At 45.2% G+C, this 15,638-nt stretch overlaps 1 protein-coding gene across 1 annotated transcript in view; it reads right to left on the bottom strand.

Moving 5' to 3' along the window:
* Positions 1–15,638, bottom strand: part of ANO2 (anoctamin 2) — a 283,025-nt gene that overhangs the window by 47,385 nt on the left and 220,002 nt on the right. The window contains exons 17-19 of the mRNA XM_028150319.2: positions 3,078–3,189; positions 830–887; positions 560–660 (exon numbers count right to left, since the gene is read on the bottom strand). Of these exons, the coding sequence (XP_028006120.2) occupies positions 560–660; positions 830–887; positions 3,078–3,189 (271 nt within the window). The remainder of the gene's footprint in view (positions 1–559; positions 661–829; positions 888–3,077; positions 3,190–15,638) is intronic.

The following is a 15,638-nucleotide window of genomic DNA, read 5'->3' as shown; positions in this document are numbered from 1 at the left end:
TCACTATCTCAATGCAAAACTTAATTGAAAGTCGTCCTTCTATAAAATCTGTATAAACCCATCTGGGAGGGGAGAGAGAATCCATGTGAAAATCCATTCTGTGTTTCACCAGCTATGCATCCTTCTCCTCCGAAGATCATATATTACACACTTTCTTAGTAATTTTTCTAAACAGTTACATTAAGTTTCAAAACTTTCATATTCACCTATCCACCATACTGAACATCTATTTTACTTGTTCACTGGGAGAACAGATAGCATTAAAAATATTAGACAGCTTGAGGTCAGAGATACCCAGTTCCTAGCTCTGCCCCTTGCTCCTTATGGGTACTTAACGAAGTGCTTAATTGTTCTGAGCCTCAAACATCCCAAATCAGATTGGCAAACAAGGCTGTGAGAGGAGCCCTACCTTATAGGGAAAGTTATTGGCAAGCAGACAAAGGAAAAATAGCCCAGCTATCTGAGAAGAGGAGAGGCCATGAAAATCCTGCTGAAAGTCCGGCCCTGCTGAGCTAGGCCCTGGCAGCAAGGAGGGAGATGAGAAGCAGTTGTTACATACGGTACTCCAATCTCAAAGATATTGTTCTGGATCAGCTGCTTCCCCAACATGATGATGCTAAGCTGAATGCAGAGTTCCATGAGGCAGCCCCCAGGAGCACACTGCAGAGAAGAAAAGACAATGGAAGGAGTGGTTAAACCAAGTGAGCTCAGAGGAGCAAGGGCATGGATCCAGACATGGTGCAATGGGGACAAGAATGAGGCTGGAAGTGGTGGGTACCCCTGTAAACCACTAGCTAGGCAGGAAACACCAGTGGCTAGCCATACTTACCTCTTCCATGCGGTAACCATTGAACACATAAACATAGCTTCCAGGTCGGCCCACAAACCTGAAATTGAGAAGTGTGGGAAGAGTTAGGAAAAGAGAGAGAAAGTCAGGGCTGCTTAAGGGCATGCCTTTAGAGCAAGAGCCACTGCCCAATGTCTTTCTTGAAAGTACTGGTCAGGGCAGGTGATAAATCACCCAGGGACAGTTTATGCCTGTTAGCAGCTAACAATCATCTATAACACCTAGGGTTCACCTCCAGGGGATAAAGGGTGAGACTAGAATGGGGCAGGAAGGTCACACAGAGGGAGTGTGTGTGTGAGTGTGTGTGTGTGTGTGTGTGTGTGAGTGTGAGAGCGAGAGAGAGAGAGAGAGAGAGAGAGAGAGAGAGAGAGAGAGAGAGAGACTAAGCACAAAATTTGGATTATCTCTAAGTATATTGTGTGTGCATCTCCTCTCAACTAGTTTCAAGAATTGAGTTCTGACTGCAACTTCCCAGTGAGTGCTACCGATTTCCCATGAAATGAAGGATGAGACTAAAGTAAGTGGAGAGTCCTGAGAACAGAAAAAAAAAAAAATCAAGACTTCTTACTGAAAACATTCAAAGGACTGGAAGAAGCGTGCCTCATTCCTCTTCAAAGTAACATCAATTTTATTGGAGGATAAGAAGCCAATCATGGAACTAGACAGGAATCCTACTTATTTGAAACGTCATACCTAGGTCCACCTGTTAAAATTCTACTCATCTATTTAAGGCTCAATTTAACCTTTGCTTCTCTGTGATGTTTCCTTGTCTCTGTTCATCGTTGTAGCTCTTATTACAGCACTTTTTTCAGATTACAATGTGTTGTTGCCAAGACTACTCTTTCAATATACCACAAGTTTATCTAAAGTCAGGACCCTATTTATTATTGCCTAGAATATCATGTTTGCCATTTGTTATTGATAACACAACTAGATAGAAAACACCAATGAAATATATACTCATTAACATAAACAGTTTCTCTGCTCCTATAATTTCATAAGAGCCAAGGAAAAAGGTGCTGGGCAGGGGTTTTGTTTTGGGCCATAAACACATTTATAAGAAATTATCAAATGTAGATGATAACAGTTCTTGCTACCAATGTCTATTTGATGAGCATTTAGTTCTGAGGAAGCTTTCCTGCATAGTTGATGCCTCCTGGGAAATCTCCTTGTAGGTAGCCAATTGATCTGACGACAAAAATATTTATCAGAAGTGATTTTACATCCAGACCTTTATATAATGAAGAATTGGACTGGACTTTGTTGCTGGTTCCTGGAAGGAGTCTCTAAATCTTTGGAATTTCCTGATAGGAGTGTCTTTGTTATTCTTAGTGGGCCCTTGGGATTATACCTAAATTTATGCTAATGAGATAACTCAGGATGAAGGAGACCATGCCAGAAAGGCCAACCATGTGACTGGGGCTTTGAGCCAGGTAATAGCAGCCTGACCTCAGGGGAGGAAAGAGCAAGTGGAGATTGAGTTCAATCACATGGCCAATTATTCAATCATACCTAAATAAAAACTCTGGACCATGAAGCTTGGACGAGTTTTCTGATTGTTGGTATACATCAATGTCCCAGAAAGCTAACATGTCCTGAGAACATGGAAGTTTTGTTTAGGACCCACCTAGACCTTATCTTATGTGCCTCTCCCATTTGCTGGTTTGGATTTGTATCCCTTTGCTATAATAAAACTGTAATTGTAAGTACAGCATATTCCTGAGCTATGTAATTTGTCCTAGTGAATTACTGAACCTGAGGGATTAGTGATTGTGAGGTTAGTTGTCCATATCATGAGTGGCCTGGGAGCCCCATAGCTTGCGGTTAGTGCCTGAAGTGAGGACAGTATTGTGGGAGACTGTGCCCTTAATCTGTGACCTCTGTATTACTCTGAGTAGTTAGCATCAGAACTGCATTGCAAAACCTAAGAGCCTCTGGCTAGACATGAAATTCTCTACTGCCTCATCCTCAAAGTTAGGAGACACTAATTCTTCTAAGATTCACCCTTCAGGAGCCAGAACCAAACCCCTGTAGAGCTTCCCTATTATCAGAATCTGAAGATGCTAATACAAAATGGTTTAGTATTAACTGCTTCCTGAACAGCCAGGTAGGGGTGGATATGGGGAATGGGACTGAGGATGTGAATTGACAATGGGAATAGGCTGACTCCAGTGGAGGACCCAGACTTAGTGACCAATTTCTCTTCCATATATGACACCAATACACTCACCTCCCTTTGAAAAAGGCCACATAGAAGATGGGCGAGTAGGCATTGACAAACTTTAGCAAGAAAGCTTTCAGTATCAGGCGTTCTTCAAAAGTCTGCTCTGTTTTTGGAACCTCTGAAAAAGAAGAGCAAAGCTGATAAGATGGAGAGATTTCTCACCTCTCTGAATTTTGACCCTGTGACATGAGCCATTGTCTCTCAGCTTACTTCTTCAGAGGAAAAACTAAGAGATTCAGCTCTCTGGCACTTCCTTCCTCTTATCCACTCAAGCAATGGTTTCACACTGTGCTCCTCAAAGAGGGTATGGGCAAGCAGAACTTCCTCCTACCACCTTGACTTACCAAGGGAATCCAGCTTTTACTTGTATAAGTCACACTTCTGTGAGATTTTACTTGAACACAAATCCCTGACTAAAAAAGCTTATTCAACACTGAACTATAGTAAAGAGGTGGCAAAGACTTATCTTGAGCAGCATGGCATTGTTCCTCTTTCTCTCCTCCACCATTTTTAGCAGGAAAGCCCTCAACTATGTGTCCTCTGGATAGGCTGAAACATCTTTAGTCCACTCATTCAAATGATTAAAGATCATCAGATAAGTAAAACAAACACAACCTAAGACTAATGTCTCAAACTTGGGGGGGTCATGGTGCCCGTGTGTTCTATCAGGTCCAAGCAGAGAAGCCAGCTGATATTCCCAGAAGGAAGGACCCTGAGAAACACGGAGAAGAAACATCATGGGTGTCTTCAGAAGACTTGAGACCCAAGGTATGCTCCAGTGAGCAACTGTGCAGAGTGCTTAGTGAGGTCTCCACAGTCGGCGACAAATACCTCGACAAAGAAAAGAGAGTACAAAGCCATACTTCAGGAGCAGAAGAAAAGCACTAACTGTGTATCATGTGCACTGATGAGTACAGCCTGAAAGTGTGCTGAGCACAGGGCCAGAGTGCCAGGGCCATGTGGCCAGGGAGTTCTGTGTCCGGATGAAACCAGTGTGTGGACCCGCCTGACTTGTCTGCCCACCTGATTCACACATGGATTTTGTAGGAATCATTAGAGAAGTGGACCCAAGACCCTGTTCTCTCCACTGAAGTCCCCTTCTCTGACTCATCCTCTCATGTACAAATTCTTTCCATCTTTAACATCCAGATCGAATGTTACACATAATCTCCTTCCCCAAACCTTCCCAGATGCCTTCAGCTGGTAATAAAATCCTTTTGTGTGTGTTTTAAAATAATATTTTACATTTATCTGTATTAATTACCTACATCCATGCCCTATGAAAAATCACAGTAATAGTAGCTTTCATTGATTTTCTGTGTCTTAGTTTGGATTACCTTCTAAGTCAGGGATTCTAGGGTAAGTAGTTTATTTGAGGGGTTCCTTGGGAAGCTTGGTAAGGGTGTAGGGTGGTGAGACAGCAAGGGGATGGAAGAAAACACGGTTGTGTTTGTGAATAGGTTAAGGCTTCAGACAACTGGGACTCAGTTCCACTAGGGACCTTCTAAAAGACTGTATAAAGCACAATTAAGAATCATTACACAGAGGGTTGAGCAAGCAGGAGTGAATCCTCTACTGGTTGAAGGTTACTGTTGGATTTGACTCCATGGCACTTCCATCTTCTCCTATGAAGAGAACTCCTGCAGACAGAGAGTTGCAGTGACCTCCAGGGTGGCCAAGAGGATGTGCGGGCCACACCAGAGGGTCTGCTGCAAGCTGCTCTGCAGGGAACATTGCACATGGGTGTGTGTGAGTCCCATCTCATTTCATCCTCCCCTACCTATGTGAGGGAAGTTTTATGTCTCACTTTTTTGGATGAAGGGAACTGAGGCCCAGAGAGATTAGAGCCTTGATCAAGATCATACAGCCAGTAAGTGACAGAGTTAAGATTTGAACCCAGATTTGCCTGCCCCCAAAGACAGGTTTTACTACCCCACACTTTGAAATCAGGATCTTTGATTGATTAATATTTACATCATGCATCCTCTTTCACCTCCCCACTCTCCTCCCCCAGCCTGACATCATGCACTTAAAACTATTTTTCACTGTTCAGTTCACATTCATTGAGCACCAGCTGTGTGCCAGGCACCATGCCAGGATGAATGAAGACTTCATCACCTCCTTCAAAGAGCTGCATTTAGCAAGGTCTCTATTGAAAGCCTTTTGCAAACTGCCAAGTCTCTTCCAGATTTACTCTGTGAGTGACAAGGTATCATCTCCCCTCTCATCCTAACAGGGGATCCTAGGGAAAAGAATCCTGCATTTCCATGTCTGCTTACCCACATTTATTTGCAAACCTAGAACACCATCTTGCGTATTAGAAGGTGATACCCAACAGCATCAGTATTGGTCCAAGTATGAGCCTCTGCTAAGGACACTATCACAGGCAGACACAAGCCCCAAAGACCCATGTCCCAGGAGGGGACTTAAGAATGGGAACGTTTAAAGACTCCGTAGCACTGCTATCACAAGGGTAAGCCAGGCTTGATTTCTCTCTAAGGCTGAAAGGAAATGAGAGTTACTTGCTTGTCTTAGTCCCCCTAGAGCCCTGAGAAACATGGTGTCATTCCTGTAAACCCAGCAACACTGAAAACAAGTTCATTCCCCACGCTCCCCTTCATCCTGAGACCCACTTCAGTTCACTTATGTTAATGCACAGTCCTAGAGGCCCTGCAGGCCATGCTGAGCCTATAGAGCACCCCGTCACCCTATCTGTGGCCCAGCTGTGTGTTAAGGGGAGAGATTATTTGCTTGTTTTGTTTGGCTACAGTGATAGCTATAGGTGCATATTTTAGCATCAGACATATTTGAGATCAAATGCAGAATATAAGTAGAGGAATGAAGTTATATAAACAGGAAAATGACACCTGCTTCTCAGGATTATCCTGAGGACATGATGGGGATGTTTATAAAGCACTCAGCCAAATGCTTGGCACAAGGCAGACCTCAATAAATGATTGTCATCTTCATCGTATCATCATCATCATCATCATCATCGTCATTGTCATCTAGGTCCAATAGCCCTACTTTCAACAGCACAGCTGGGCTGTCTGTGGCCAGATGTTAGTGCATATGTGTAGCCCCTTGAGGTTCTGGGTATCATTTCCATGTTAACTTCTGACCACTTTCTAACAGTCAGTGGTAAGCATGGCTGGTAGGTGACCCTGTTGGCACCTAGCTGGGAAAGTTGAATCAACAGGCCCCCTGTCACCTCCCCTGAAGAACCATAGCCCAACAAGCTTCCTGAGGTCCTCCAGGCAGTTTTAAAAATAGCATGGCCTGCCAGGGAACCTGGAGACACTGCCATAATTCTATAGGAGAGGAAGTTGGACAAGTCTACCATGCTGGCCCTCAGCTGATAGACAGCTGTGTGTTTCTCTCCCTCTTGCCACACCTGGACCGACACAAGCACAACCCCTGAGATGAAAGTCCTGGCCAACACTGCACTGCCTCCCCCAATAAGCATTTGGATGAAGATTTGTGCTCACCATTGACAGTTAACACCACCACTTCTGTTAGGTCTTTAGTTTATGTATGTTAGCAAAGCCCCTCAGATCATTAACCTCTCAGGCCTTTGCCCTCCCTGCTACAAATCCTGCCCGACAAAAAGGTCAGTGCCTCCCTGTTGATTGATGCTTATCAGGTCCTCGCTGGGCTCAAGAGCCATGTCCACATCTTCAGCCTAATTCTTATTCTCCCTGACTAAAGGAAACAATGCTGAGGCCCAGATGGGAATGCCTGCCATCAATTGTTAAGGTCACTGTTAGTTTTAAGATCTCATAACTCTGAATCTCCAAGTGGCTGTGAACTCTATCACATTCCCCGCCATGTCCCACCACACCCCCACCATGGACTGTTTGGATGACTTTTTTATAATGAACATGGTCACAGCTGTTGCCAGATGTACTCTACTTTGCACACTTATTGAATGAATGACAAAGAAAGAAATATTTGGAATAGTGAAAAAATGTTATCATTTACTAAAAATTCCGTGTCACATTGGAAGGAGAGCAAATCTTAAGGAGGCACCTTTGTCTGCTGAGCAGGATAATACATATGAAGACATAGAGAGGGGCTGTCAAAAGGGAGTTACCTTTCCCTACATGAGATACCAGGTGCGGGTGCTGGAGTTAGATGCAGGACCCAGGAAAGCCTTGGGCCAGTGCAATGGGAGGGGGAGGGGCAGAGAGAGAGATGAGGGGGCTGCCACCAAAGAGGAAATGTGAGTGCACAGGTTGGGGGATGCCCAGTGGAAGTTTTCATTAACTTCTACTGTGTGATTTGTAGTATGAGCCTCCTCATTTGCCTCTCCATAGAATCTTCAATAAAGATTCATTAAAACCTGCTTTCCTTTCCATTGCTTGAAGAATTCTGGATTTGTTCTTGGGGAAGGGATGTGCCCACGGACTGAGTCCTACTTCAAAATGGGCACCACATGAACAGAGACTGCCCATGGTGCCCTGTTGTAGCTCAGTTACAAAGGAGAGAATGGGAAGAGAGAGACAAGAGATAGAGACAGAAAGTGATAGAGACAGAGAGCAAGGAGAATAAGAAGGAGGGGAATGAGGAGGAGGAAAGGAAGAAGAAAGGAGGGAGGGAGGGAGGAAAGAAAGAAGGGAGGTAGGGTGGGAGGTGAGGGAAGGAGGGAGGGAGAGAGAGGTAAAACTTTTCAATAGGAATTTGAGCCTTTGCCCAGTGTGCCTGAGGCAGCAAATTCACTAGTAACTTAACTACATCTCATCTCTTTGTCACTCACTTTTAAAAATTTTTATTTTTTTAATTTTAATTGTTTCACTCTTTTATTGAATTTATTGGGGTGACTTTGGTTAACAAAATTATACAGGTTTCAGGTGCACAATTCCACAACACATCATTTGTATACTGTATTGTGTGTTCACCTCCCCAAGTCAAGTCTCTGTCCATTGCCATTTATCCCTCCTATACCCTCCTCCACCTCCTCCTACCCCCACCTTCATTTTTAAATATTTTGTGGGTAAGAAAATTAAAACCAATGTCACCCAAAAGTAAGTAATCAGGCCTGATGAGCTGAAAAGTTGGAACACGTATAAATGTGGCTAGAAGGGGATTAAGGATGAGGTATGGAGAGGCACGTGTCTTTGATTTTCTTTTATAATCTCCTTTGAACTCTTTGTACTCAGATCTCCCAATCCCTACAGGAATTTCTTCCAAGGCCTCAGGAAAGAGAATCCGGTTCTTTCAGAGCTCTTTGCTCCAACTGGAAATGAATGGGTCCCTTCCTCCCTACTGATAAATCATGGGCCTAACTATTATTTATTAGTTTTATTTTAAAAACAGCCTTTGCCTGTGCTTGTAGGGCCATGAGCCACCATAAATAATGGGCATTTCCAATAAACAATCTAAATCCACTTGATAGGCCACTAAATCAGTCAGGTGCCTCCACCTCAAGAAGCTCTGTGGCCATGATGTGTGCTTTGCTGGGAAAGGAGGCCCTCAGGAGACACTTCAAGGGAGGGAGAGAATTGGAGGGTAGGAGGGAGCATCAAAGCCCTGGAGCTCCAGCTGGATTTGGGGCTCTTTCAGTAGCCAGCATAAGGAACCTCGCCTGCCTATGACAGAGGTGATATGACTGAAGAAATGGAGCAAGTTTTCTCAGAGTCCACCCGGGGTGGGATGATGTCTTCAGGACAAGTAGGGTGACCTGCACTCAGGCTGCTGAGTAGGGTCCCCTCACAAGACCCCAACATCAAAAGTGGTCTGACTCTGCACCCCGTGAGAAAATGGCCCAGCCTTGTTGTGTTTCATAAGACTCCAAGTACGATGCCTTTAGATTTCCATTGCTACATAGATGTAAAGGAGAGTCAACACGGAGAGTGTGAGCAGGCAGGGGGCAACCCCTCTCCATCCTTTATATGCTGCTGCAATTCCAAGGCCCCAAAAAGCCACTCAGGTTGATGAGAGGCCATCAAAGGGTTTGGCCTGCTCCTGACCTGTAGGAACAGATTATCATCAGAGAGTGGACTCTATCTAGGACCAGGAAGGGCAATCGAACAATCGGATAGAATTCCTGTGCAGAGCCATTACCTACCCCCTTTCTCTCACGTGTTAAACCTCTAGGGTGCTGTGTCATAAAAAAATATGGCTACAAATGACCCAGCTGTAAACTGCCTTGGAAAATAATTAGTATGAAAGCCTGAGTTAGCCCCAGGGGACCAACTAAGAACTCCCGTCTCCTGAGTGGCATTCTAATCTTACGGAGGCAGAATGGCCGGCAAGAGGATGCCAGCTGCAGAATCTGAGTTTTGGAAAAGCAGGTCCTCCTAACTGATGTCCCCAACAATCCAGCCAGTAGATATATAATGATGGTGATAAGACAAGATGAGAAGATGCCCAAGTGTGTATTTCAAGTAGTACCAGCCCTGCACTCCTCTGGGCAGAAGGATGGAGGGCCTGAACCTGTGTGGCTGAGTCAGAAAGCAAAGGTGCCTGCTCCTCACCCTGCCTTTCCCCCAGGGCAGATCAAGCTTTTGGAAACAGCAATGTTTTCTGACAGCCCAACCATCTGGCCTTCCCTTCATTTGTGGTTGTGTTTGGGGGGAGGAGATGGGAGGTGTCTCAGCCTCCTGGGTGATGTTGTTGCCTTGTTTGTGCCACGGGGAGGGAATCACCCTAGCAGGAGCCAGCCAGCTGGGTAATTAGGCAGCCAGTGTATCGCCTAAGGGAGCTGAGAGCCCCAGAACTGGAGATTAAGGATGGGTGTTCCTGAGATACTCCTGTAGCACAAGGGATCCCTCCCTTTGAGTCAGCAAGATGGCTCTTGCTCCCAGATAAAGGGATATGAGACCTGCTGTGCTGTCTAGCAGCCTAGCCCAAGGTGGCAGCACCCCAAAAGCATCTCATTTTAAGGAAAAAGGATGGTAATAGAAAGGAAGCACCAGGAGAGAGAGGGTATGGGGAGGGAGAGGGAGAGATAAAGAATGGGAGGGAGGAAGAAGGGAGGTAGGCCTGGCTGGCATGGCTCAGTGATTGAGCATAGCTCAGGAGGTCATGATTAGATTCCCAGTCAGGGCACATGCCCGGGTTGAGGGCTCGATCCCCAGTAGGGGGCACACAGGAGGCAGCCAATCAATGTTTCTCTCTATCCATCTCTCCTCCTCTCTCTAAAATCAATAAAAATATTTTTTTTTCTAAAAGAAGGGAAGGAGAGAGAGTTCTACTATGGACCCATCATGGAAAACTCCATATCTAGTGCCCATTGTGTACCAGGCACTGTGCAGGCACTTTGTATAGATTCCCATTTGACTGTTACAACTGCCCTATGAGGATTTTCTCCCCATGGCAATTACAGGTGAGGGAACTCATAATATGCCCGGTTCATGACCACAGATACTTCCATGACACCAGCAGTCACCTCACAAATGCACACACTAGTCTGGAAACCAAGCCCCCAGAGAGTAGGAAGGGAGTAATTCCATCCTCAGTCCACTCCTCATGTCTTCCTTAAGAAGGATCAGGAGGGAGGACTCATCCTGCAGAAGCTTTAATGTAAGGATTCCATTTTGCCAGAGATGAGGAAGAAGCAGGGAAGAAATAACCCTAATTCACTCTCCTTCTGCCCTCTCAGCTCCTTCCATTGCTTCCTCCTGCCTGAACCCCATCAGGCTCAGAGTGGGGGAGCCAAGCGGCACAACCCGCTGGGCCTCAGGGGGCACAGAACACAGTAGAAAGGGGTGGAGAGGGATCTAGAGAGGAAACACAGGAAGCAGAGAATGACCCCTGCTCTCTTGTCTCATAGTTAAAGTCTCTGAGTTCTTAGAAAACACAAAGAAAAGGAGAGGAATATATTGGACTTCTTGCTAATAAGAGAGATGCATGCTTCCATGATTAACTGGAAAAATAAAAGAGACATGTCATAGTTATAGCTCAAGTTTGGGAATAAATTCTTGCCAGTTATATTAAGTAACAGTGTTACTAATAATAGTTTCATATAACTGGAATAAGTTGTTCTACAAACTTGGGCTAAAATCGTGATCACACCATCCTCATCTTTCCCAGACAGCATTTAGGATGCTTTAAGCCAACATCACTAAGGGGGCCCTCAGGCAATGGTAGAATCCACTCTCACCACACCCTTAGGTGGCTTCACAGAAGGGGCAGGCAGGAGGCTCTTCCTCCACAGTTGCCCAAGGCCACACAAGGAGTCAGGAGCTGGTATCAGAGCAGGACTACAAGCCAGCAGAACTGACTCAGGCCAGATTTCACATTACCAGTACTATGGTCTCCTCAACACCTCCAGGAAGTCATTGCTCCCAAACTGGCCCACACGCAATCACACATATCCATACACCCCTATATGTATCCTAGCTCTGGAAGTACATCCTTGTGCAGGCTAAGGCTGTAGTGAAGTTGACTCCCAGGTCCCAGTGCTCTGAGCCAACAAAGCCAGCATTTCACCCTGCACTCTATAAAAACACACATTATCCACATTTGATGGCAAATTAGATCCATCCATATATATCCCAAATGTTCTTCTTTAAAGAATTTTTAATGTCCAGGCAGCCTTTGGTACTGAGTTTTCCCCTCCATTTTCCTTTCTTCCCCCTCTTCTCTCCTTTATAGTAATACATTGCCTTTTGCTGAGGCTAGCTTAGAACTGGGTGCAAAATTTTAGACTCAGGACTTCCCAGAGGCATTTCAATTCTTTTTTTAAAAATATGTTTTTATTGATTTTTGAGAGAAGAAGGGAAAGGGAGAGAGAGAAGCATCAATTGACTGCCTCCTGTACACTCCCTACCAGGGATCGAGCCAGCAACCCAGAATCAAACTGGTGACCTCTTGGTGCATGACACTCAATCAACTGAGCCACATTGGCCAGGGCAATTCTTTTTTTTAAAAAAAAAAAATTTAATAAAGCATGTAGGACCTCAAAGTCTTTGAACTTATGGAGGTACCCTCATGCATGGAGACCTAGGAGGCAGGCAGGTGAGAGTGTACTCAGAGCTTGTTCCCACTGAGTCTCCCTGCTTATCCCCAGAGACCTCCTCACCACCACCTGACATTCACATAGGTGGGTGCATTGCATTTTAAATCTTCTGGAGCCTCTGGTGTGTTTTCTTTTGCTTTGCCAGCCCATTTAGAATTTCCTGAGGAACAAGGACAGCTACATATTGCGAGGCGTAGTGTGTCATGGTCTGAGCAAGCACACTGAGGCCAGACAAACCACTTAGGAGCCATAGAACCTTGGGCCTGTTATTTATCTCTCTGTGCCTCAGTCTTCTAATCTTTAAAATGGGAGTGTTAAGACTATTTACTTTATTGCACTGTTGAGGCTGTTTTAAAAATTAAATATACTAATATATGTAAAATGCTTAGAACAGTGCTTAGCACAGTGTGTATGTTTGTGTGTGTGCATATGCATGCGCGCGAGAGTGCACACACACACACACGCACACACACACACACTCATACATTACTATTAACCATGGGCCTTGGTCAAGTTTCTAAACCTCTTCAGCATTCTCAAGAGTAAAATACAAGATGAGCGATTTCTTGCGCTATTGTATAAATTTTGTGGGACAATGTATATACGATGCCTACCAGGGCCTGGTAGATGGCAATGCTCAATAAAAATCAAGTGTTTCTCCCTACTCTGGTTCTTTTGTTCACTTCCCTGTCCCCACTTCAGTAACATCTGGGGCAGCAACACTGAGGAGGATGATATCAGCAATATTTAAACACCATACAAACACAGCCAGTTTTGTAAGAATGGGAGACTTTGGTTTAAAACAATGATCAGTGTCCAAGAACCTATAATAAGCCCAACCCTGAACTAGAAGAGGTTGAATAGAGTGAAGGATGAACTGCACAGCTCCACACACAACTCAGCACATTGCACATAGTTTTGAAAAGGAGGGGAAAAGGAAGCAGTGGTAGGGGAGCTGGAGTTAGAGGATGATGCTGATAAAAACAAGCTGATGGCATCTTGATTATTCAGACTAGAAGCCTGGAGTGAGCCCCACCTCATCCACCTCTATCCCCTAGCTAGCACAATTCCTCACAGCCAGAGTACGAGTACGAGTAGGCCCTGTTCCCAGGCCAAGCCTGACCCATGCCTATGCCAGTCATGATAAGACCCTACAATTCAGGAGCAATAGAATCCTGCTCCCCTATGTGTGGGCTCAGAACTTCATTGTTTCAAAGGCACAGTATGACAGGAAGAAGCCGCTATGGTCTGAATGCTTACGTCCCTCCAAAATTCAGTTTGAAAACCTATTGCCCAATGTGATGGTATTAGGAGGTGGGGCCTCTGGTAGGTACTTACTCATGAGGGTGGAGCCTTCATGAATTAGATTAGTGCCCTTGTAAAAGAGGCTCCAGAAAGACCCATAGCCCGTTCCTCCATGTGAGGATACAATGAGAAGTCTGTGACTCACAAGAGGGCCCTCACCCAACTCTGCTGGCACCCTGATCTCAGACTACCAGCCTCCAGAGCTGTGAGAAATGAAGTTATGTTATTTATAAGCCACCCTGTCTGTGGTATTTTGTTGTAGCAGTCCAAAGAGACAGGACGTAAGCATGCCTTGAGCTGATCTGCTTTGTGACTCTTATTGCCTGGCTTCCTGTGAGGCCCTGTCCTGTTGGCCTGGGTGCCTGTGGTCCTGAGGTCCTGCCCAGCTCTTGCTTGTTTTCTACACTAGGATCTGGATCCTTTCCCTATAACCACCACCTGTGACCCTTTCAGGAATGAACAGATCGTTGGGAATGAAGACAGTCCTTGTCCTACCAATTCATTGGGATTCGCATAAACTTTAATTATTGATGCTAACTGAACTGGGCTACACCCTTTGTACAGTGAGCCTTGGCCAACCAGGCCCCAAAACTTCATTTATTTCCATAGCAACCCTTCCCAGCACCGCAGGTTTCAGCTCAGTCCCTGGGCCACCAGTGCTATGTAGTCTCCAAATTATAGCATGCCTTGCACCTATCCCCATGAGTATTGTTATTATGGCAGCTGGGAAGACAACTACTGTCTTTATTTACCACTGTTGAGTCAATCCCTCTGAAGGCATTTAACAAATTCTGTCCTTTGGCATAACTATTTGTGGCAAGAATGAGTTTCAGATAGGCCTGACTTCTAGGCCTGCTGAGGGATGCTCCTAGAAAGGCACCTGTCCATCAGCCAGCCTCACAGGGAACACTTGGGAACTTGCTGGGGTTGTTCACACCAGCTGTTTGCACCTGGTGAGCAAAGCACATATTCATAGTCTCCTCATCAATCAGGAGATCTGGGGCAGGAAGCCAGATGGGTATTAAACCCAGCGTGAGAATGGCAAAGGAAGCCCCTAAGCCTGGCAGAATCCTCACCCCAATGGGTGGCATTATCCACAGCTTTATGTCCTGGGGAGGCCTGGGGACTCTGAAACTACACTTTTGCCCACAGGTATGCTGGTCATCCCTGGTGTGTACAACCATCTCTGTTAGTGTGTATATCCTTTGCCATTAAGGAAAATTCGAGTCTTCGGATGTCTTTGTTGTACCTTTCAGTCACTGTCCCATTGTGACAACTTCACATTTGCCTCATTCACCTTTGTATTTCCTCAAATCCTTTTGTAAGTAGACAGAGTTGAAATAACGAATACATAAACACTCACTGTGGCCTCTACTGAGGTTTACAGACTACCTATCTTATATGCATTATTTGAAAAGACTTTGTGAATGAAAAGAGACATGACTTTACCAATAACTTCATCAACAAACTTATGCTAAGATCTACCCTGAGGCAGGCACTGTGTAGGAAATAAAGAGCAAGTTAAGACAGAGTAGCTCTTTTTCAGGACTTTGTCGCCTGGTTGCAGCAAGTGGCAGAGACCTTTCAAGTTCCCAGAACATCCACTCACATCTATGTGTTTTGCAGTGTCTTCATAATTAGGCTGGTTCTTGCCAGTGTGCTCTGAGCCGAGTGATGGATGACACTTCCAGACTGCAGTGTTTCACAGCCTCTGTATGACCCCCCTAGCTCTCTCTTCCCCTGACATTGTCTCCATGTGGCCTCCATCAGTCTGGTCCTTAAGCGAGTGTGTGAAGCACAGACCATGGCCTCTCACACCAGACATGTAGTGTGAGCAAGAACAATTAAACAACTTTACATTATGTACCTGAGATCTTGAGATGAATTTATTACCCCAGCACAGCCTCGTCTATTCTAACACTGGGGAATACACACAAATACAGGACTGATAACAGGCAATGCATGATAAATTCCAGTGAGCAGAGTAGGTGATACATTCCAAGCTGGCTCCCAACTTGCTGGTTTATAAGCCAAGTCTGTGATATTGTGTCCCTTCTGCATTTGCCTTTGCTGTGGCCTCTTCCTAGGGTCTTCTCAGTGTGGCTGGTGCCCTCCTGTTGATCAGTTCTCACTGCCTTTCCCAACAGGCCTTTCCCAACCACCTGATCCAAAGGGCACAACCCCAACGCTATCCCACATCCCTGTTTTGCTTCCTCACCCTCCATGAGATGTTCTTGTCTACCTTACTACAGTGTAAATACAAGAAGAGCAGGGACCATGTCTTTCTTGTTTACAGCTGT

Source organism: Eptesicus fuscus, chromosome 7, assembly GCF_027574615.1.
Source record: "Eptesicus fuscus isolate TK198812 chromosome 7, DD_ASM_mEF_20220401, whole genome shotgun sequence".
Taxonomy (NCBI): Eukaryota; Metazoa; Chordata; class Mammalia; order Chiroptera; family Vespertilionidae; genus Eptesicus; species Eptesicus fuscus.
Note: the sequence above shows the minus strand (reverse complement) of the source record. Positions and strands in the feature narration are given on the sequence as shown.